This window comes from Opisthocomus hoazin, chromosome 1 (assembly GCF_030867145.1).
Source record: "Opisthocomus hoazin isolate bOpiHoa1 chromosome 1, bOpiHoa1.hap1, whole genome shotgun sequence".
NCBI classification, from domain to species: Eukaryota; Metazoa; Chordata; class Aves; order Opisthocomiformes; family Opisthocomidae; genus Opisthocomus; species Opisthocomus hoazin.
The window spans coordinates 45,807,550-45,832,836 of record NC_134414.1 but is presented as its reverse complement, the minus strand read 5'-3'; the positions used below and the strand labels follow the sequence as shown (position 1 = coordinate 45,832,836).

General features: G+C 36.9%; 1 protein-coding gene across 7 annotated transcripts in view; it reads left to right on the top strand.

Moving 5' to 3' along the window:
- The window catches only part of PCDH9 (protocadherin 9), a 731,424-nt gene that overhangs the window by 188,984 nt on the left and 517,153 nt on the right, over positions 1-25,287 (top strand). Inside the window, exon 3 of one of the 7 annotated variants that reach the window (XM_075422794.1) lies at positions 1,594-2,823. The exons of the other annotated variants lie outside the window; for them this stretch is intronic. Within the exon in view, the coding sequence (XP_075278909.1) occupies positions 1,594-1,614 (21 nt within the window). The 3' untranslated portion in view covers positions 1,615-2,823. Of the gene's footprint in view, positions 1-1,593; positions 2,824-25,287 lie in introns of those variants that run through there. 7 annotated transcript variants of the gene reach the window in all.

Here is a 25,287-nt window from a genome sequence, read left to right as displayed (position 1 = left end):
TAACCTCTCTTTCAAAACATCTTAATGGTTTGTCTGCATAAGATTCCCAAGAATATCAGAGTTGGAAGTGCCAAGTCCTTCTTTGAATTTTGGTGAAGTCTTGACATTAGTGACATCCTGTGGCATTGAGTTCTATAATCTAATTATGTGCTGCATTAAAAAGTATGTCCTTTTATCAGATTTGGAGCTGCTGCTTTTCACTTTCACTTAGTGTCCTTTTGTTCTTGAGTTATGAGATGCAGGACTACAGAAGCTCCTGATCTATTTTCTCTTTGCCATTTACCATTTTTACACTTTCATCATATCCCTTCTTATTCATCTTTTTTTTCGAAGGTTAACAATTCCAATTTTTTTCAGTCTTTTCATAAGGAGTCTTCTCTATATGCCTAATTATCTCAATCACTCTTCTCTGAATACCTTCTAATTCAGTAATATGTTTTTTTTGTGATGGGGTGACCACTACTTCACACTGTTCCAGAGGTGGGAAAATTACTGATTCATACAATGACATTATGTTTTCTTTCTTATTCTCCAACTCATCTCTTATGCATCTTAACATTTTACTTGCTTTTCTGACTGCAGCTGCACATTGAGCATGGCTCTTCAATGAGATGTCTGCAGTGAGGCCCAGGTGTTTTTCTTAAGTTGGCACTCTTAATTGAGACCTCTGGTAAAGTGAATGACTTGTTACAGTTTTTTTTTCACCAATACGTATTTCCTTGCATCTAAATAAATGATTTTCACCTCTTTTAAGATGGCCCATCCATCTCGCTTGGTCAGTTACCTCTGAAGTTTCCAGTCTTCTTCAGACTTGGTTAACAGAATTTTTTTGTGTTCTCTGCAAATTTTGCCATATTGCTGTTCACTCATTTTTTTCATAGTAATTAATATCTTTTGAACACCTGGCCCTTGTACGGTGCCTTGAAGCACCCTGCTGTTAACTTTTTGCCGTAAGGAAAATTGACAATATATATATTTTTTTGTCTTTGAGAAAAGTTTTACTTCCTTTTGCATCCTATACCAAAATGACTTACTGACTGAGATGGAGACTGAGGTAGTCTCTTGAGAGGAACAATGTTCCTGCCACATCTATTCAGTTACGCTAACAAGGTTAAGGGCTGGATACCTTCATGATTAAAGCTAAAACTCTGAGAGACAACTATGCTCTTTGTGACCACAAGTATGGAAATTAAGGAAAAAGGATGGAAAAGTAGTTAATTCATTCCATATGTTTGGCAGATACATTCAAAATTAAGATGGGAGCAAGGTTTTAACATAGCAGTTCTTAACGCTGTCTTGGTGATAATCCTAAAAAGACATTAATATAATCAGCCTAAATAGGCAGGAGTGCAAGAGTCTACTTCTGACACTTTGTGAAAATAAGAGAAAAATGGAAACTAGTGGTAACGTCTGGGTAGCTGTTTATTTTCCAGACTTTTTTTCAAAATCTGATACTAACCAAGACATTTTAAGATTTTGTATCCCCAGAGTTCTTGTGGAAAAGGGGAAAGGCAAATTTATTTTGAGGCTTTATATGTCCTGACGTCCCCTAGGCCTGCTTATTTCCTGGTATCTCTCTCTCTTTCTCTCAAGTGTTCCCCATCCTCTCCCTGAGAGAGTCTATGTCTGCTTCATCAACCCTGACTGCCTACAGTATGCAACAGACTCCACCACCTTTCTTCACAAAGAAGATTGCTTACACAGAGGAAGGCTCCTCAGACTGCTCGGGACACCTTGCACAGATGCATGCCACTGCCTTGAATTCAGAACGGACACTAAGAGAGATCCTGAACATATTGGTGGAAATATGATCAGTCACCTGCAACTCAAACCCTACCTGATTGGTAAAGGAACTGTAAGGACAACCAGAACTTCTCGCGATACTGCCAAAGTTTTTTCTGAAGGAAAACCAGTATTTTGCATACCATAGTCCACTCAACCCTAAACCAAACTATTTCAGGTGGAAAGGAGGTTGTCAACAGGTATCAAGTCTTTCTTTTCTGAATGAGCCTATTAAAATGCTAGTAACCTCTCTACAACTAGTACTGGAGCCTAATAGGATTTGAGGGCAGAACATGGAATATATTCTGTGGACCAATTATACATACATATGTATATGCACAAGTATATATCTGTGTATATGAGTATATATACTCTATATATTCTTTTTCCTGGAGCAAGTTATTTTGATACAGTCAAATATAGGATGCTGAATTATAAGAGAATAACAGTAAAACTTGCCACTGTGACCTTTTTTTCATGCATAGCAACACAAAAATTATCAGTATAATACAGCACAATCAAAAATATAAATAAAGTTTCTTATTTGAAGGAAGAATAGGAAGAAAACTTGATGCTTGTCACTTAATTTTGAAAGGTTCTAAAATACCACAGTGCTTGTGCAGCATATGAACGTGACAGGGATAGAATATAAATTGTACAGTCGCACCTATTAATGAAGATAATGTTATATTATTGACACTTGTGCATCAAATATAGGAACAGAAACTGTACTGTGTGCCATTTAGTTAATTTAGAGGAAAAAAAATGTATACCAAAAATATGAGCTCACTGCAGTGAACAATTGAAAGCTGAATGTTTTTCACAATATATTTGCAAAATAAGCAGCAATGTAATAAAAAGTTATGTCTTTAGTTTCCCAGCCAAACCTAAGAAAATGACTTAATGTTAAGTGATTGAAGGCAGAGTTTTGCAGAAACAATGTGTATGGAAAACAATGAGAATACTGTGCCTGCTGCTGGCTTCACACCGAAGATATTCATGCTTTGCATTTGCTATAGGTTAATATACCTCCTGAAATGTGTGTGTATTCAGATAGCATTAAGAGATAAATATATGCCTTTTTAATGGTGCATTGCCGTTTAGGAGGCTATCACAGAATACTTTTCAACACCTCTGGGAGATCATCACATTAAATTAAGCCTGTAGCCCAATGTTTTTCATTTAAACCCACCATGATAAAATGTATCGGTAAATAAGCATTAAACTGTTGTCTGAAATAAATCTGTATCCTGATAATATTCCAGTGCAGAATCGGAAAATTTTTTGGTAGGATTTTTTTTTTCTTTTCTTTTTCTCTAGAACCTATATCAAAATTCATGTGAACATAGCAAAGATTTGTCAGTGCTTTTCAGGCAGGCTTCTTGGTTCTCTCCTTTTCTTAAAAGGCTGTGCATGCACCTGTGTTCCCCAGACTTTTGGAGGATATCAAGACCCATGAGAGTTGCTGCATTTTTCAAATGATAAGTTTTAATACCTTTCCTCCCTCCACCCTGTTAGTCCCTGGTAATGAATTCTTCTTGGGGAGTGGTATCAATGGTTAAAATTTTAATGTACAAGGTAATAAGTGAAGAAACACAGTGGGAATAAGCTGTGAAGGATTATATTGGCTTACATATGAGTTTGTTTGGAAGGTCCTGTTTCATATCCTTCAATCTGTGAAAAAAAAAACATCAGCTGTAGTTCATGGGAGTTTCTGCAGCTATTGGGAGCAGGCTTGGGTGGGGTTTTTAGTACCTCTGCATTTCAACATCATATAAACTGTAGAATCATTATGATTTTTTTTCTTTAGGCTAAGTAAACTAAGAAAATGATGAGGCACAAAAGGTAGCATTTCCTAAATTAGCTGGGCTTTTTTTTTGCTTTTTTTCCCTTAGATTCATAGTTATGAAAAAGTTTCTGTGTAAGAGCCTTACTCAGCTATCTTACACTTAATCAAGAACTGGGACAATGTATTGTTGGGGATTTTTCACATATGTACAATCACACTGACATAAACATATTCAATTATTCTACTCAGTTCTTAAAAATTAATTTAAAGGTAAGATCTGTATCAGTAAAAATCAAAAGGAATTTTGTTTTTTATTTCAGTGAAACTCAGATTTCATCCAAATATGACAGAGATGTAGTTGAAAAGCTTGTTTTTTATGAACACTCTCAAATCACTTGTGATTTCACTTTTTTTTTTTTTTTGTGATGGCACTCTGTTTTTCAAAGATATTGATTTTTTCCTGACACTTTTAATTATACTTGTCTATGTAAGACAAACTCTGATCCTCAAACCATCCAGTCAAAACTCTCAGAGCAGAGTTATATATGGTTCCCAGAAGGAAACAGCTGAAAATGCTAAAGGTAGATGGACAGATACATTAATTATTACATTAGCTTCAAATATTTTTTCCCATACCTATTCCACTTTGACAAATACAGAATCTATCAAATCAAGTATTTGACAGGTAGTGTTCAAAAAATCATGCCTTTTATCTGTTAGAGAAGAAAATACTCTCCTAGCTGAATCTTAGTAAAAGAAACTTCTATGTCTTCATACTAACAAATACAGATTTCACAAGATACTTAGGTCTTGCCTATGCACAAGATGTGTATACCCTGTTCATCCATATTAAGTACTATTTTAAGTATATTAGTGTATCATTAGCAACATGTAACATCAGCAGGTGTGAATGTTTTCCATCCCTAGAGTGGATTGCCTTTTGAAAACATAACTATCAGAGTGCTTCCTTTGAATTTTCCTAATTGATATGGAACCCAGGGCTGAATTTGTGGAAATAAAAATAAGAAACATAAATATAGTATTGCAAATTCTTGTGATATATTCAAAAGCTCTTACTGCCCATTCATTTTTAAAGTATATCAGACAAGAGTGTCATTAAAATTCAAGATGTTCTATTCTGAATATTTAAACTTTGTATTTATCTTTGTAGTTTTGTGAAAAGGATGGTGCCTATGACTACTATTTTTATCTAAAGGCGAGTCTTTAATGTGTAACTTAATAGAACTGCTTTGTCATCTAATAGCAATAGTAACTGTCATAGCTTCACTCTCTAATTCGTTTTTTATTGTTCATCTGGTTTTTGTTTAATTTCAGATGTCAGTGATTTTGAACAGTGAAATCAGATTGGCCTTTAACTTTTAGGTTCCATTTCATATTCCACTGAGCAGGTACAACACAGTGCCACTCATGCAGTAGCAAGTTAGGGCTACAGGAGTGGGAAAACCAAAGAACAACTCAAAATATCAAAGTAATAAAGTTACACTGTCTTTTTCCTTAAAATATAAAAATAAATCAATTTAATCCACTTCTTTCTATAACTTCAAAAGTACATGTATATTCAAGGTACTGGAGTTTTTTGTCCCAGACTTATTTTAGGAAAGCAATTTAAAGATTTAGAGTACAGCCAGAAGTGTTGATAATAGTGTCAATGTTACATCGTGGCTTGCTATTGTACAACATATTTTTTCTCACCAAAAGAAAAAAAAAAGCCATACTACTTAATTTAAGAAGCAGATGACTGGTAAAGAAGCATTTTAATCCTGTGCCTAACTGTAAAAGAAGAATTTTAATGAGCGGTAGTTAGTTTGCATGCAAACATCTCTGAAGTGGCTGGTGAATTTTAGCCAAATGTTTAAAGTTTGTCCATAACATTAACTGAGAAATGTGAGATTTAAAATAGTGGATGTTATATAAGTTCTTCCCACCTCCCAGGAACTGGTAAACCCAAGTAAGCAGCCCTATCACGACTTGCAGTCTTTATGCCTTTATACAGATTAAATCCAAAATATTTCTTATACTTAAAGCCTGCTTGGACAGATCTTTCCATGTTGTTATGGTTCTCCCTAAATGGTCAATTCCTATTAATTACTGTGGTGGAAAGCAGATCTGATTAGGAAGGAAAAACAATGCTGTGTTGAGTAAAACTAATTCCACTCATTCTAATTAAACTTTTGATAAATAGGGATTGCTAGATGTACATTTTTTATAAATTTAAAGAACCATGATAGAAATGTCTTACTTCTTTCAAAATAATTCTTTGTATGCCTATGTCAGATAAACATTTTCCTGTACACTTAAAATAGATTGTGGTCTTTCTATTATATTGTCTATGAGATGACCAACATGTCTCCTATTAATGGAAGTCCAAGATAAAGCTTAAAGTTGTAGTATAATCCCATAGTCTTTTCCCTTCCATTAGTACTCAGCACACTGCTTTTTTATGCTGTAGACAGTCTGTATTCAACTGTACATTGTTTTCATCTTGCTTCTGTAAGTTTTGTCTAAATTGCATGCATTCATTTTGCAAATGAGACAGAAAAAAAATATTTTCTTCTTTTTCTGTCTCTCGTCATCACATCACATTTAACATTCTTTAACTGAATAAACTGATAGTTGAGACATATGTTGATCAAGCCTTTTCTTGTGGCTAGGTTGAAGGGGAGGTTTTCAGAAGCTTATCTTGAATACCTGGCTTGCAGGTCTCAATATGCTGAATTAGGATGCATAATTTATGCTGACATAATTAGTTGTGATATGTCGAAACAAAAAGTTTTAACATTAAATCCTGATATTAAAGGAACTTAGTAAATCCTTAGATCACCTAATTTGTGTGAGAGAGATGATAAATAAAGCAAAACCAACAATGTTCCAGGAAATCATTCGAATATTTACAGTACAAGCTTCTCTGTGTCCCAAGAGATCAAAAGAAAAGTATGCGAGTGGTGCACTTACCTGCTTCTCCACTTGAGACTTACCAAAGTAGTAGTCAGTGGAAGATCTGTGTTGAGCCAACCAGGAATCCAGTGTTAAGCAAAATGTATGATCTTTGTCCCCTTGGTAACAGTTGTGTTTAGCACAACACAAAATGTGTTGCTCTAATCATTACTCTAATTGGCACCTTTGTTGACAGTCTCAGAAGAAAGGTCAAGACGTGGTTAGGCACGGGACTGATGCACTGTCATACTCACAGCTGCGGCCTCCTTGGCTGAATGCTGGAATTTATTGAGAGCCATGTGCTTTTTAAATTCCACTAAATTTTTAGCAAGTTCCGTAGGTAAATACCATATGCATTTAATCTTTTGATTTTCTATTTTTTATTTTATGCTTTCCTACAGATAATGTGCTTACTGTGTTAAATCTAGGTGAGAGAAAATGAAAGTGAGGTGCTAAGCTAGTGAAAAAATATCTGCAACCCGAACACTTCCTAAATTCACTTACTGTTGACAGGCAGCATTTCATGCGGTGGGATAATAACACCACCTAGGCCAAGCTACTTTGGGCATTTGAAGAAAATACATATTAGAACACCTATGTTTAAAAATGTCTATTATTCCATATATAGTCATATTCTATGAGGTAGGCACTCCTAGAGGGTGATTCAGAGCCCTAAATTAGTTGACTAAAGTTAGACAGTGTGAATACCTCCCACAGTAGCAATATGTTGCATAGGGACATAAAGGAGACAAGTGAAGGGAGAAAGGGAGGAAGGGAGTGACAAGGACTATAAATGAAGTTAGTCTACAGTGAACTTCAGAAACTGTTAGAAATAGGTAGAAGTTTTTTTGACAAAAGTGAGATCAATTTGCTTGGTATAGCACACACTGCAAACCAAGTAGCATCTTCATAGGTAGCTGTAGCAATACTGTAGGTATGACACCTTCAGCTGTGAATATCCATACATATGTTTATTATGTCTGTATTACAATTGTTCCTGGAGTCCCTAGTCAATACTGGAAAACTAAAGTACATATATAAATAACTCCTGCTTCAAAGAGCTTACAAAAAAAATAGGATTCATAAGAGAAGAATGGGAAGGCAAAGGTGAGAAAGAAGAGTGGAATTACCAGCCCGAAGTCACCAAGAATAATAATTCTTTCTTACTATAACATAAACTATGATCTATAATCCTCACAATTTCCATGTGTGAAAGCATTTATAATACACATAACTTTTGGAAATTCATTTGTTTAAAAAGCATTTACCTTTAGTAAAAGAGCAAGTATTTATACTCACAAGTAATGGTACCACAGTAAAGTTTCATTTATGTCCATAAGGTTTGGATAGAGCTCTTGAAAACGTAGCCCTTTCACAGTATTTATGGCTCTTCTGTTTTGTGTTAAAATAATTCGTTTGGGTTGTAGGTACCTTTTTAAAGAGAAATCAAGAATTCTGCATTCATCTGTCTGTAAATTTATTAGCTCATTAGTCACTGTACAGGTGGATGGCAGATCTCAATTTTTCATCCCCAAAACCAAAGGTTACTAAAGGACAGACATCCTACATGTCACAGACATTCGATTTTTTTAATTTGTATTTAACATCCATTTAGAAGTCTTTTTAGCATTTAATGGGATTGCCAAGGATCTTTCTAGTCATGCATGGACATGTATGCATACACATACTAATGCTTTGTGTCTATCCATTTACCTATCCAGCTATCCATCTGTTATGTTGTGTAGAACAAAAACATTTGACATGTAGTCATCTATTGAGATCCATACATCTCTGAGACATTTTCCGTTAGAAACTGTCATTACTGTGCACCTTATGAAAAAAGTATTGTGGTTTGGGGAGAAATGGAAAGTAAATTCTTCTGTTAAAATTAGTAAAGCCATTATTTCACTTGATCTTCTCTTTGATGTGCTTTCACTTTGTTGATGCACTATAAATTGGATCACTTGATAAAGTTTTGAAAGCTCATATCCTTGGTTTTGGTAAAGCTAATATGCGAGTTATAGGTTGTAGATTCAGGGTTTCCCATTTGTAAGTACTGATAGTGCAGATAGTCTGTTATCAATCTGTATCTAGTGGCTATTTTTAGAGAAGAACATTATTTTGGAGTAGAGAAATACTTTCTTGACAGCACCTGAATGTCCTAAATTGCATCGTATTTTAGATTCAGGTTTAGATTTGGCCTGGACCAGCTGTTGTAGATGTAATGGTACTGTGTATATTATATTGTGGATGAAGTCGAGCATCCTATGCCAGTTATTATAAGTCTGTTTGATCTTACTGGACAGAAGGCTTCAGCTGGATACCTGTTTACTTGCAGTGAAGTACAAGTTTCAGCTTGCATTCTTTTATTTGGTAGCAGGTAAGAAAAAGATTTAGGCAAGTTATCTTCTGCCCAAAAATACTGAAATAATTTTATATGGATATTTATCCTATTTGACAAGAATATGTAATCTTTTTGTTGGCTACAGAAAAAGCACAGGCTGTAATTGGTATCTGATGGCTATAGCTTTCTTTAGACAGGCTCATGAATTTTGCCTCTCATTAGAGAGAAAGTGAACTAACATGATGCAGTGTCATATTTAGCAATGTGAGATTTATAACTACGGAACATTGAGATTTTTACAGTTCTAGAAAAAGTGATAAATGTTAAAGCACTAGAAAAAGATTAGGATTTACTTATTATTGTAACTATCGCTTTATAGTCCTTCCCCTGCCTAACTTCCCACACTTTTTTGTCATTTTAATAGAGAGAGTATTCAGATACTGTGGATTGAGAGTGTATCCTCAGGTAGCAACTCCTGCAATCAGTCACTATTTTCTTAAGGAGTACAGAGATAAGCCCCTTCATGCCACCACTATCAAATTTCCTTTCACTCTGGAACAGGAGCTAGACACTATGAATATACCCATAGCACTGGACGTATCAGCCCTGCAGCTGTCCAAGTCAGGGAGCAGGTTCCCAACAGGATGCAAATTTTGTGTTTTGGTAACAGAAGGACATCTGCCATATTCCTCTTCTCAGTGTCTTGATAATCCTGGAAAGGAAATCAGGGCATATGGACTGGGCAGAAGATGTAATCATGTTCCATGCGGGTAAGTTTAGATGCAGCTGGAACATTTTGAGCTACTTATACTGTGCTTGATTTATTACTCTCTTATAACATATGTACTAAACATAGTTATTTACTTGTTTATGTATACACTTACTCTTGCTTAAAAGTGTTAACATTTTTATGTGCCTGAGTTACAAAGCAGTGTACCTCAAACATGCAGTAAAATGCAGTAGTTTCTTAGAAAGCACTAAAGCAACTGGTTTGTCTTAGTAGCTGAAACTGTGTCTAAAAGAATTTCTGTTGAAAGAACTTCCTTTAAAACTGAATCTATCTTCTTTCCCACCATGAAAGAAAGGTGATTTGGTCATAAAGAAGAAAACCACCTGTGAAATGACAGTGGCCATTAAAAAAAAAAAAAAAAAAAAAGAAGGGTTTTACTTGTTATGAGAATAATTACAAACCGGTTGTGGTTTAACCCTGTCAAGCAGCTCAGCCCCACGTAGCTGCTTGCTCACTCCCCCACAATGGGAAGGATTAAAGTGCAAAAACTCACAGGTTGAGATAAAGACAGTTTAGTAGGTAAAGCAAAAGCCACGCACACAAGCGAAGCAAAAGAAGGAATTAATTCGCTGCTTCCCTTTAGCAAGAAGGTGTTCAGCCATTTCCAGGAAAGCAAGGTTCCATCACATGTAACGGTTACTCGGGAAGACAAGCGCCATCACTCCAAATGTCCCTCCCTTCCTTCTTCTTCTCCCAGCTTACACTGCTGACCATGATGTCATACGCTGTGGGATATCCCCTTGGTCAGTTGCTGTCAGCTGTCCCAGCTGTGTCCCCTCCCAACTTCTTATGCCCCCCCAGCCTACTTGCTGGCCGGGCAGTGTGAGAAACAAAGGAAGCTTTGAGGCTGTGCAAGCACTGCTCAGAAATAGTTAAAACATCTGGGTGTCATCTACACTGTTTTGGACACAAATCCAAAACATAGCCCCATACAGGCTATTATGAAGAAAATTAACTCTATCCCAGCCAAAACCAGTACAAAACTAAACTTCAAGACACTATTAATCTCATTTATTTGTTGAACCCTTTGTATTCTTCATATATATATGTACTGCATAATAGTTTCAAAACCAGCTTCTGTGTTTGGATCCAGTGCTGCACACTTCAGGAGAGTCCACTAATGTCTAAGTTATTATCCTAAGATAATAAAGACAAAAAAGGGCATTTTTGTTTCATAACTTTTCCTTCACATTTGGAATACATAAATAAAATTTATGTATAAATATGCTGTTTCTGGTATAAACTGTCACTGCTCATCTGAGGTTATGAAGTATAACCTTGGGTCAGCTAAAGACAGATAGGATTAAATACAGTGTAACTCAGCTTTTTGTCATTTTTACTGGTAGCAAGTCATTTTTACTGGTAGCTTTTTGTCATTTTTACTGGTAGCAAGTTCATCTTACTGCTTATGTTTCCGTGTGACTCCATGTCTATATGAAGTCACATTACTTCTTTTATGAATATTCTAATTTTAAGTGGAGTGGCAAGTGTCATGTAGTTAGATCAAAAATATCGTGTATTTAGAACTTCTGAGCAGAATCATGCACTTCGCTTTGTTATTCACTTTACATTCTTTATGTGCTGGGAATTTGCTTCCTGGATTTCTGCAAAAATGCAGGGCTCAAAGGAAGTTTCACGGTCCTCTTCCCTTTTACCTTCTTGTTCAAATGCTCTCGTGCATTCAGCAGGAGGAAGCCAGCTGCATGAATTCAAGAAGCGCAGACTGCAGGAGAAGACGTTTTTAGCATAACTCACCGCTCTCTGTGGTTTTGCATGTTGCTTGTTGGAACCTGTTGTTTTTCTGCTGGCTAACAACGTACCATGTGTGGCAATGTGAGACGAATAGCTATTGAACACCAACATTTTAGAGTTCTGGGAAAAAAAGCATGCAGAGTATTTTTTATTACTCGACAGTGGGAGGAAGGGAACTTTTCTGGCAGTTTTAACAGTCGTTTACAACCATTTAGTTTAGTGTCTGTGGAAATATATAGTACAGCTCGATTATGCTGTGAAAGCCTTTCATTACTTGAGTGGTAAGTGTTGAGCTGTCCTGCCTTATGCAAGCCAAATGTTTTTGATATGGAGCCGCCTGCAGAAATCTTAGGATGTCTCTGGAGGGATGTGCCAGGGTAGGGGCATATTGGTTTTGACTGAGGAACTTGTAACCATTTTTCCTAGCCAAATTATATATTACTAATGACAGCTGTTCTACAGGGAAATGCAAGTGAAGGTGCTGTAGATAACTGCAGAGGAGGGAGAGAATATATCATCTCCCTGCCTTTTGTTTTCAAAGTCTAGCCTTAGAAAATTAAAGGACAGGAGAAATGTAAATTATTAATACCACTCATGAAATTTTAAACGTGCAAACATATCCTGAAATGTAGTAGCAGAAGGGTGATAAACCCACATCCTTTCCACTTTTTTCCAGTAGTGGACACACACGTTCATGCAACAGCACTCAAGCACAGCTTCTTACTGCAGGTGCTTTTCCCATGTTGGGACTTCACTGCCCTTGTTTTGTTAGCCTCAGCATTTTAAAAGTGAGGGCTCACCCGCAGTGCTTGCAAATATATCACTGTCCATGCTGCCTTTGCTCTTTGTATTTACTGGTGTCTTATGCTTCAGGGTTTCTGATGTCCTTGAGAAGCTGTGACCATTTTTTACATCTGAAAGAGAGCCAATTCATTTATTAAGATAGAGTCTGTGAAGCCTGGATAAATTTATTCAATCTAACATTTAATAAAAGATTAAATTAAAAATGTGACTTATGCTGTGACATACTCAGCGTTACCCTTTCAAGGTTTATATTTGAGTGTTGCAGGGCCCCAGTCTCCAGCAGGTAAGATTCTATCAATCTAGCTCTGAGGTGACAAGGCCACTGATGTTTTCCTGTGGTGGTTGTTTAATAATTAATTTTTCATTGCTGGTGTATTCAATAAATAGGTTGCAACATTTAAGACTAGTTTAATAGGTTTATAGGTTCCTGATAAAGTCCAATAATGATAATAGTTAATAAGAGAATAATGAATTTGCACTCAAAGATCTCGAGATCAATCAAGTAAATTAAATCTGGCCTACGCATAAGCTGTGGCTGCTGGGGTAGGTTTTTTTTTGTTTGTTTTGGATTTTTTTTACTATAAAATGTACCCTGTGTGGATAAGCCTATCTGGTGATTTGTTGAATTTCTTAGTGTTTCACTTGTCATATTAATTTGAATCTTTAATCTGAGGACGTGGCAGGCATATGAAGTGGCGCATTAAATCAATATTATGTTGCAGACGATGTCTCTGAAGAGGTTGCCATTGTGTAGGGGAATGCAATAATAGGAATAATAAAAAGAAATTGCATTTTGATCTTTCCACATATGTTATTACAATGCTGTTCACCCGTTTTGAAAAACATACAGCTCTGCTTGTAAAGGCAATCCCTTGCACAGTGCTTTGTCACATACTCAAAATGCAAAGTAAAAAAAAAAAAAAAAAAAGAGTCCAGATGGGGAAGTCTTGTCAGTTACTATTAGAATTCGAGAGCATCAGCCCCACGAAGAGGGAGTCTGTTGCTTAACAGGCGTTTGCTTGGCATTTAAAATAGATGGTTGTTGGTCTCGTTAGAGTTCCTGACAGTCAGAGATAACCTCATTAAGAAAGTTAATAAAGGAGGAAGGTACATTTAGTTTATCTACTTGCTTTATGTCTCATCCAAAGACTGATTTTCCACTTCTTTTCAAACTTTTCTATATAATCACTTGAACTGGGGTGATTCTATCGTTTCACAGCCGTCTCCACAGCTCTTTATTATTGCACACACAGTACACTGGAAAGGGATTCAAAGCACTGTTATTCATTCCTGGCTCTGAAACGATCTTACTGAGCATCCATTCACTTCATTATCCATTTTCTACATCTGTGAAATACGAATCAAGCTGATGACCTCTTTAAGATGTTTGGATTAAAAATGCTGGATACGAGCTTATTATGTGAAATGCAAAACAGTGAAAAATTGGGGCATTCATTTTTCCAGAACTTTAAGATCTGACTTAAGATCTTTTTTTACCAGTTCTTGTTTAGAGTAAGTCTGCTTAGAAAAGACCTTGCCAAAAACATGGGATACAACCTGAAAAGCAAGGGGAGGAAAAACCCCCACAACAACCACATCTATTATCGACTCTGAAGAAATCAGCCTTAGGAAAGACTACATATCTAAACTAACCCCTGGCAACCACTGCTTCATGTCACACGTCGAGGCACTTCTTTAGTCTTCCTCATTCTTGCTGTAAACCAAGGCTGCCACGTCTCTGGCTTGCAGGCAAGGAAAAGACAGCAAGGTAGCAAGTAATCATTGCCTGGGCAGCAGTTAGCTATGGCTGCAACTCCAGTTTATCTGCTGAACAACTTTTAGAGAGATCATAGGCTGGGTACCCATATGTAGATGGAGAAAAGCAGAGAAGGGCTTGGGAAATGCAGCAGTTGTGGTTATTGCAGCTAGAAAGACATGCGGCTGGAAAATTATGTTGTGCCACTGAAGAGTAGGTATAGAGTGGGAGGATATCGTAGTGAAACGTAAGAGAAAAACTTGGGCATGGGGGTAATGTAAGATGATAAAAAGAGATGAAGGGCTGATACTTGCTACAAACGAGTTGATTATTTAGCCTTGATTAGTGGGGACTCCACCTATCTAGAAGTACTACTTATCATTGACTGGTACTAGCCCTGTTCTGGTTTTGGGTGTAGCTGATTAACACTATCGATGGTGATGTCTATCCTGACAAAAGTAGATATTTCACTACTGTAAGCTGATCAGGTACTGCAAACTGGGTTTGCCACGCTGCAACCCATCAGTGCCACCTGCCATTACTGCAGTATTTGGCAATTTCAGTTTTGGGGACACACTGACTGCTTATCCTGTGGTAAGAGATCATTGCTGACCCATTTCTTCACACAGCAGTTGCCAGTTGGTGGCTGACAGTGACCTTTTTCTCCCAGTGATGAATGGTCATCACTGAGAAGTAATGGGCACTGACCAGTGAATGCAAATTGCACTTACTGTGTAGCAGCTAACTAGCAGGGTATAGTCTGTGTAGGCTTTTATTTTGGGGCAAGGAGCTGCAGAAAGCAGTTACTGCATCCTGCCAGCCATGGGTCCCTAATTAGTTTCTGCAGTGACTTTGTGATTCACAGCAGGTGATGAGCAGTGATAGTTTACTAGTGCAGTATGTAGTGACTTCAGATAAGAAGCCTGGGGTTGAGGAGATAGGAAATGCAGCAGGAAAACAGGATTATTGTAGCTAGAAGAAAATCAGGTAGCAATATGTCTATTTATTTTGATAAGACTGAAGATGTAACAAACAAGCTAGTCCAGATTTTGAAATATGGGAGAGGAAGGTAGGTAGGAAGAGGGATTACAGCATGGAAATCTTAGGTTGAAATTTTAAGTGCCTCACCCATTCATTTGTCTCGTGCACTCTCAATTAGTCTAATAAATGTCTTGATAATTCTGTGACTGAAATTCACTTAATATTTATTCTCTGAAGACCCATGCAATTTCAGTGAAGTCGTTCCTGAAACACAGTGGGAGATTCAAACTCAGTGCATGTGCATGTGCAGAACAGTCACTAAATCCCAAGAAATACTGTTTTCTAAAGAATGGAAGGAGCAGTGGTGAGTGGCTTAACTGAAGATAAGCATTCAGAATAGACATGATGATGAGATTTCTCCTTGATGCACAGTAAGTGCATAGAAAGAACAGCAACAGCAAAACTATCAAGTTGGAAATATTTAGGGGGAAAATCAGAATATTCAGCAACTATTCTCTGTCCCAGAAACTGTAGGAAGAATTATTAAAAGTGGTATCTTACTGATAGGTCTATATAGGCAAATGAGAGAACACAGTAATTTGTTTCATATTACTTCTTTGACTTCAGTTTCTGAGGTTAGCAATAACATTTCAGTGACACAGAATGATTTATGCAAATTTTTGCTTGAATTAGTGGCCCTTTAAAATTTATCCTGATCGTACAGAAGACAGGCAGGAATTTATTACAGTATTCCTTATTATTGAAGAAAATTTTACTTGATGAGTAACATACCCTTTTGAAGCCCAAAATAACTTTTGAAGAGGGAATGACTAAGAATTTGTATTTCCTCACCTGTTAGAACTGCAATGAAGTAACTAAAGAAACCAGAAAGGCGTGAGTTTTAGTTAAATTGTACACTCAGTTGGTTCTCATTCCCTAGATATGTAACTCAAATGTACAATTAGTGTTAGCTCAGTTGCAGTATGATCACTTCTAACTCTCATTCTCTTGCAGGTAGTTATTTCAGTGAATGTGGGAGTGACAAATCCCATTCCTTGCACTCTGCTCAACACTTAGATCTGTACAGGGAACCTTTGCTGCTACTGACTGAGAGTCCTTCTTTAGCCTATCCAATGTACATTTTTTCTTTGTCTTAGGGCTCTCAGTCTGATATAATCATAACCTTCTCCAGGTTGATGTTAATATTCATTCATTTAAGGTATGGAATCTTACATCCCTCCTTAAATACCTCCTGTGGTTGGACATGCTATTTATGAGCCTGGGCTTGTTAATAAAGTATGCTATGTGAGGTCTCAGTTCATTCTATTTTAAGTTTATGAAAAATATCATTTCAGATCAACTGTATTGTAACATTTGAAAAATGTTGACTTGTTAAAGATAACCATTGCGTATTTCTGCTTAGAAAACTTTGAGGACATTTGCTTTTAGAAGAACATCAGGTTTTAGGCAGAAGAAATAGTTCTTCTGACTCCATCTAAATTATTTCTTCCATGTTAGGACTTCTTTCAGAGGACTCTGGAGGTGTTTAAACGCCCACATAATAACCTTGATGTGGGTTATTGGTGCCTCACTTTAAACTTGGAATCAACACAACACATTATTTTTCAAAAATAAATTTGCAAAAAAAAATGTAGCAGTTAGTTAGGTTTTCGTTCACTGCCTGGGTTCCTTGATTTTTCAAGCCATGCCATGGAGGATCAGTGTGGTATTCCATCAGGGTCTTTTTTTAACAGTAGACAGCCTCAGAGAGAAATTAAGGGAATTACCGAAAGCTGTAGCAACATTTCCACTGAGCCTGTTTCTATCCCGCATTTCTAGTAGCAGTGTTATGCACTGAAATATGAGAGTTTATTTTCTTACAAAAAAGAATATATACTGTCCAGTGTAGCAGCTGATGGTCTTGTTATCAATATAAATATCTAAACCTCCTTTCAATCCTGCTGGGCTCTTAGCTTCAGTGATGTCTAAAGGGAATATGATAAAACTTGCTTGCGGACACCAACTTTCACTTCTTTTGGGAATGAGCTACTCATTATTATGAGAAAGTATTCACCATGGTCTTCTGGCTCTGACAAACCTGATCAAATGCCTTCCTACCAGAAGTGGCCAGCCTCTTATTCCCCGGGACAGAAAAAATGTGCTTCTCCCTCTCCACTCTATTAATAGTGTTTATATACTAATGGATTGGTCTTGCGAAATTGAATTCACACCTGCTGACAGCTACCAGCCCAGGCTTGATTCAGTCAGCCATATAGAACATTTATGGACCATGGACAGATTCAGGGTAATGCTTCTTCAAAAATAAGTAAGGAAGTATGGTATGAATTCTGTATAAATTCGCATCAGACTTCTATCAGGTGGGTTGGAGTAAAAGTAATTTAGAAAAAAGATTGGTGTACATTGCAGGAGTATGCAGATTAATGAAGTAATAAGGACAGAGGGCCAGATCCTCAGGGTGTTGTAAATCATCATCACTTAGCTGAAGTTACTGAAGCTATGCTGATTTACAACACCTACAGAATTGATCCAGTAACAAATCTTTAGTTATGATGGTGGTGTTTTCTCCTGGTAATGGAGCTGCAGACATCAGGGATGACAGTTGGTTTCTGGGGCAACTTTAGAACAGAATATAGAGAAAAGACAATATGCGTATTTACAGCATGTGGGGAACTTAAGGCTGAAGAAGGCGTTCTGGAGTTTCTGTGTTCAGTTCCTTTTTACTGTTGTAAGAAATGACATCTTATGATCTCATTCATTTTTTTTTCTTAGAAAGAAAGTGGTTAGTTGAGGCAAAATGTTATTTTAAGCACAGCTTTACTTTGAAAAACAGACTGAATGGAACTTTTATCACATGCTGGCCTCTGGTTTCTTTTATGATCAATTTTTGTGTTTCTTTGAAGAAGTAACAGTATATATGTAAAGTCGTTTTTTTGCTTGTGGTTTTTTTTCCCTTTGCTGTTGTGATTTGGGGGGGGTGTGTGTTTCTTGGTTGATGTTGTTGGTGGTGGTTTTTCTTTTTCTTTTTTTCCTTAATGCTATTTTTAACCCTGTAAAGCTGGTGGAGTAGTGGAAGAATAAAGTGGATGGTCTTCTAGTTCATTCATCTTTCAGAATGTTAATAATGTTCCCTTTTCAGAGCATATTTTTGTAAAGGCTACGGGACCTATATACATTGCCTACGTAGCTAGGACTGGTAGCATTGAGGAACATGATGTGAATGTACTACGGCTACTAAATTGACTTGATGCTGCTTTGTACTGCAGCATGGAGCTGCAGTTCACTTACCATCTGAAGTATCTGTTACTCTGGGAACATACAGCACACCCCAGTCGGCTGTGCTGTGTCTACTGAGCGAGGAATTTTGCCTGCCAAATCTTTCGTGCTGGCAGCAATATACGAAGCCAGAAGGACAACAGCTTGGCTTACAAGTAGCATGCTGAGTCTGCAAGGACTACGTAGATTGAAAGACTGTCTATTGACTTGTAAATTCAGAAAATTTGATAGCTGATCCTGTGGCATTCTGAAAATGCAAAGTCTTCTATGCTGTTTATGAAAGTAATTTACACAATAAGATTACGCTTTAGGTGAACATCAACTTTTGATGCAGAAGTTCTGAATAAACTCTGAAAATTTTTGATTGGTAATGAGGTGTAACTTCAGCTCCAAAAGCATTTGAAATTGTGTGTTGCTGGTTTCAGCTAGAGATCTTTACTTGCTTCAGACAGTTGCTTGAGGAGTGCATATGTGACAATGTCATGCAGGATGGGGGGAGATGTGAGAGAAGGGGAAAAAGAAGGGCTTTTTTAGTCTTCCAAAACACAGTTTCTGATAACTTATAAAGAAGATAGCATGGATAAGCATTTGATGTTCATTCCCTAAACTCAATCTGTTTTATTTGAATTTATCAAAGTTTCCCTATCTCCAGAGAAGAATGAAAATGAACATTTTGCTGAGAAATGTTTTATGATGTTTCTAGATGTTTGTTTTTTTTTTTTTTTTTTTCCTGGCTAGCTTTGACCGCCTCTGGGGTCTCTTTTTCTGATGTCTATCAAATTCAGTTAAGGTACATCAAATCTTTGCAAGGCAATGTATACAGAAATTGACTGTTATGAGAGACTAATAGAAGTTATCAAGTTCTTTGTCTTTCCAAAATCTTGTGTTCTTTTTTTCCTGATGAAATACAGCATATTGTGAATGAGAGCTGCTTTATTTATTCAACTAAATTGTTTTGAAATAACAGCAATAGGAAAAGATTCCTGTGAGCTATTTTCCTGAAAACTATGTTTACTCTGTCTAGGAAAACACTGGGTCTCATGCAGAGGAATAGTTATCAGCTGTTTGAAGTTTGGAGTTAAAGTGTACTGACGTGAAAGACAGCACATGCAGGAATAACATAAATTGAGATGATATTTTAAGAATCTGTAGTAGTGCACATGTTCACTGGCTCAGTATTCCTGAGGAGGGTGCACCAGAGCAGATAAACTCACGTAAGTATTCAGGAAAGTGTGAAGGAGCTTCAGAGGGATATGGGCTAATTTTATAAAGTGCTACTTCCATTATCAGACACTTGCATTCATTACTAGAAAAAATTACTTGGGGAGTGAATTGCATAGTTTTTTAAAGAGCTCACATGTATGAAAACACAATTTGGATAATGAAATCTAAATTTTGGAATCTGCTTGTTAGCTATAGTATTTAACTAATGGAAAATGGTATATGTTAAGTCAGCAGCAACAGCAACACCCAACAGTTATTTTAGGATATTGTCTAATAAAGGGCACTGTTTAGACTGATACTGTGCAATTCAGGTGGCTGGTTGAACCAAATTGAGTACACCAAGAAAAATGAGACTAAATTGGTAAACTTGACTATTACAAAGATATGTGAACGTACTCATACGTATGAGTATATATGTGAATAATACATTACAGACTGAAACTACCTTTTCATAGTACGTTGCACTAATATGAATCCATCCTGGTCTGCAGGGTGGTGTACAAACTGTCTTCCATTCCCCTGGCTAGTAGCCAGCAGTAAGAGTTTGTCTGTGGATGTACTGCTGTCTGTGGTTTATACTGTGCAAGGCAACAGCTGAAACGGGTCTGCTGTACTTTGTGTATGGTACAGAGTTTTTGGTGCTGTAGATACTGAAAATTTACCTGGAATAGCATAATTCACATATGTGCGGAAAATCTTAGAAGCTTGGCCCAGTTGCTTTGTGATTATCTTGATTAAAAAATATTTGCTTAACCAATCCAAAACTGGTGCTTACAAATGTGCTTAATGACCTCTAAGAAAAACAGACAAACAAGTCAAAACCCTCAAAGAATTAAATTAGGTTAACAAGAAAAAAAAAATAAAGAAAAAGAAGAAATTCATTGACTCCACAACTTAATAGACTGTAATCTTGTAGATCTATGAATTTAATACCATGTTTAGTAGGAGGTTTAGAATAAGTTGTATGATGGAATCACTATAGTAAACAGTGATGTAAAAAACACGAAAGAAAAGTAAAAATGTGGAAGAGTCCATAGACAGACTAAATTTCCATGACAAAGTCCTTATACCAACACATTTCTGTTTTATTATTTGTTGCAATTCACCATAGTATGTTTCTTAAAAAAGATAGCAACTGGGCATTTCAGAAAAAGATTTGCTTTGCTTTGATCTGGCCTCTGCAATTTGACTCAGGAGAGTATCTGCAAAGAGGGTGTTCACCCGTTTTCTGGGAGCAGCTGGACGTTGAGTGGGAGGAGAGAGGGAAGAGGAAAGTGAAAACGAAGGATAAGAAATGACAGCTACAGGTGAGTTACCGGTTCCAAAAGTGCTTCTGACAAAACCTTAACATACTGCAGTGTATGGGTAGATGAATATTCTAAGAATAGGGCTGTAGAGTCAGCATGCACATGGAAGTCTGTCTTTTTCTCTTTCCATAAATGCTGGATTTAGGGAAATTTTCTCAGAGTTATTCTGTCACTGGTACTGACCTTTTTAAGGGTGAAACAGAACAGAACATACCAAACTCTTTCTACCTCCCTATGCACTCCAGTCAGTTCATAAGGGCAGGCTATGCTTCTAGAGGTATTTGAAGTAACAGAGTTATTTATCTTAGGTACTTACATGATTTCTAAAGCACTAAGTTATGTATTTTATTAATTTAGATATAGACTGGCAATTAATGGGAATGAAAATGCAGGATGATTTGACATAACTTGCAGCCAGACAATTCAGGGATTTGGGTAGGGGATAATAATATGTTCTCCAGTTTTTGTGTGTAGTAACTTAAGTCCAGAATGGGTTTGTGGCTTAAAGCCTTTTCCAGTCATCTAGGAAGAGTGTTTTCATTCGCTATGGATTAGGACTGAATTTGATACGAGGTCAGCAGCTGATTCACTGAGTCGACCTCCTTTCAGTGTCTTATATCAATACTGAATCCTGTGCTTTTTTTCTTTTGTACCATCAGCTGAGTTCACATCTCTGTTATGCTTAGGCATATGTTAGGCTTTTCTACTACTTTGTGTTTTTGTTTAGTCAACAGTACTCCTTTTTATAAGTGTATGCCTATATATACATGTGTCTATTTACAAACATCAAATTACTTCTCTTGTGACATAATATTTGTATATTAACTGACATTTTGTCTCTAGAAGGTAAAGATAGTACTTCCCATAGAAGAGCCAAGCTCAGGTCCCACAGATATCTCTTTTGTTGTGTGTATATCTGTGTTAAATTACTTGATACTTACAAGGCATCTAGAACCTTTCTTGCAATCTCTGTGCAGTCTCAAATCTATAAAAGAATAGTGAAAAACTTGAAATTTATATTTTGCAAAGAATTTGTCAAACTGACTTTTTATTTGAATTCCAAACTGGATAGGTAAGACAGAACTTTTTTTTTTCCTTTTCTCTGCAGTTCATATTTTCAAAATGTTTTGGGAAGATTTGAATGGAAGTTTTGAAAGGTTGACAGCATCAGGGCAATCTGGCATGACATTATTTTATGATACTTTACCAGTCAGCCTAGATTTCATACTTTTTTTTTTTTCTGAATATTATAACATTTTTGACCATAGCTACATGTGAAGAAGAATTACAGTCTTGTTCTTCCAGTTTACTTTTATTGTAGTTTGTGATGCTCAGAAGTCTGATATTGTGGGTAGACGGGTTTTACTTTGGATATTCAAAGTCATGACTGTCTGGGCAGTTTTTTGCTCTGTAAAATCAGTCTTACTGAAGTCAATAGGACTACTTGTGTGAAGGTAATAGTTGTGTTCTTTTTCTTTTTTATTACATATATCTATTCTAGTATTGATGAATATAATTTAGCTTATTGAACCTGGTAATTCTTTGGGTGGTGAGTTCACAACAAGGGCATATTGGACTGAATGAAAAGTTGTAAAACTTCGAAGTAGTCGATAAACCAATTAATGTATTAACAGTATATACTATTAGACAGCAGTGCAGTAATACTGATCATACAGCAGTCTAAGGTTTATTCTGGAAGAGGAATAAGATATTACTGTTCTTTTTTATTTGTGCTGCTAATTTTTAAAGAAATTAATTGATGTGAGAGTAGTGAAAAGTAAAAACGAGTTTCTTCAAATTATTCTTTTTCAAATAAATTGCTTTTGAATAGGTCCTGACTTAAAAAAACAACAACAAACATAAACAATGAAAATAATGTAATTTAAGAGATTGCTTCGGCTTCTCAAAACGCAATTTGTTTAGGAAATTAAATGCCTCTTATAATATTCTGAGTGCTATCAATGGAATTAAGTGAGGTTCTTATTTTCAGTAAAAGACAAGCTGTGTAGCAGACTATGCCACACCCTACAGTTTCTCTCCCCCTCCGTTTTAAGATTAAGAGCCTCAAGTATCATTAACAATCAAGGCAGGCTTTCCTACAGGAACAGTACCATTACAAATAAGTAGCTTAACACTCTGTGCACGTTAATGCACAGAACAAATCCTAGCACCAATTTGCTAGTACTAAGAGCCATTAAAACACCGGCCCCAAAAGGGGCAAATCACTGAAAATGTACTAATTACAAGTCAGGCTCTTTGGAAAGATTTTGGGTCATTATGAAGATTTTCAGTAAGTTTAGATGGAGTTTTCTGCTTGATTCTCTCAAAGAAATTTGTAGGTAGAGAATTTGTTTTATGCATGCGGAAATTGAAACCTGATGGATTTATGGAAGTTTTTGTGTTGAAAGAAAATCCATATTTAGTGTGTTCCAGTTTACTGCTGGGATAGGAAGTGCTAGCACACTGTGCCATCTCTGAAACCTGTATTCATAGAATCATAGAAAGTTTTGGGTCGAAAGGGACCCCTAGAGGTCATCTAGTCCACCCCCCCCGCAGCGAGCAGGGTATTAAGCCTGCGCTTGTGTCTTAAACCTAGCCTATGTTATATAGCCATTGTTACTTGCCTGCCCCTTGTCAGGAAGCTGAAAAGCAGTCAGCATAAAATGATAAATGAGTAAATGTTTACTCTGATGTCACGGCTGCTGCACTGCAGACTGTTGGGGGGGGAGCTTATCTGTGAAAAATGGACAATGTGTGAATTTATGGCTCTGTCAGGTCATTTTCATGGCTAAGGGAATGGGTATAGTGGTTATCGACCAGCGGAGAATTTATATCTAGGATTGACTATCGTTGTTCAGTACAATGGATTGTTTCTCACACGTCTCATAAATAATGTGCAGCTTTTCATTCAAACTGATGAGTATACCAAAAAAGTTGTGTTTTCTACTTTCCCTCTGTGTGGTGTTGAAACAGTGGTGACATCTTGCCACTTTCTTCTGCTGCTTTTACATGTATGAGGCCTGAGAGAGAAAGGAAGATAAACAGCTATAGAAGTGCCTACTTGCTTATTTTTTTTAAGCAGTCAGAAGCCATCTGTTACAGGATGTGTACTGACACTATCTCTCGTCCTTGGCTGAGTCAGTGACGGGACTGGGTTCTCCACACTTTGGCATCTCAAGATAAAACTGTTGCTGGAAGGTGGTAGAAACTGAAGTTTCTACTAAGTAAATGGGATGTTCACTGACTTCAATGAAGCTGGATTCATTTTTACAGTGCTGGATAGCCCAACAGGGTCTTTAAAGCACATATTCCTTCAAATAAGCAGAGAAAAACTGTCCTATAGTTGTGTAGTCATGTATGAACTGATAAAAGAAGCCACTCATGGTCAAGTAAGCCTATTCAACCTAACTTCAGTAATCCACCATTTACCCTTTCGGTGAGAATACTGTAGCCCTCCACTACTGTTCCTTCCAGCTGTGTTCATGAGAGCAGGTGAGAGTGTGAGGAGGCAGGGGACGTTTCAAATAGTCATGGAAATTCAGTGCAGGCTTTTCCAGATGATGTTCTTTATTTGTGAGCAGCTTCCACATAGGTAGTGGTGGAAAATACTGACCACAAAACTTGTGGCTTTCAGGGATTAGCGGGGAAACCAGACGTCAGTGTTCTGTATCTGGAGCTTCTTCTGGTATGACTGTCCCTCTGCCCTCTTCAGAGACAAGGTAGTATTCACTCCTTTTCTCTGCTAACTGGGTCGGATCGCAGATCTGCCTGTCCACTCTGTGCTTGTGCAGCATACTGTGGTGGGCCACCTCTGTGGTGATACTGCATCTTAAGTAGGTTTCCCAATTAGCTCGAAGTGAGCTGGCTTTGCTTTTGCTATCAATGAAGCCACGGGCAGCACGGTGGGAGCTATCTGCTGAAGTGCTTACTCAGCATCTGCTAGATGGGGCAGTCCTTAATGGACTGATATAATGGATACAGTATTATGTAAAAATGTGATGGGTAGCAACTGTGATATAGATTACACCACAGTGGTAATGTGTCTTCTGGGAATGTGCACCTCAGAATGCACTGAGAAGTATGCAGGGCTTTGGGGGAGTTTGTTTTGGGGTTGCGGGGGGGGAGGTTGGCCTTGGTGTTTTTTTTTTTTTTTAATTTTTCCCTTCATCTTCATTCTCCCTCAGAACAAAGATGTACCCATTCTTAAGATGTAAAGCTGTATCCTGTTTTGTTCCTCTCAGGAAGAAAATTCCTTTCTACTAATTTCTAATGCTTTACCTGTACTATTGTACCAATGAAAGTACTGCACGTGTTTATGGTAGAAGGCATTCCTCTTTATAATAAGAACAAGTTTAATTCTAAAAAGGCCTGAAGTGGATAAACAAATAGGTTTTGTCTTAGTGCTTTAATTTAATTTAGTTGAGTGTTCTTCAGGTGTGTTTTAACTTTTGTATATTCATTTGGATGTTTTTTTTTTTTTTTACCTATGTTTTTGTGCAGGCAGTTTGT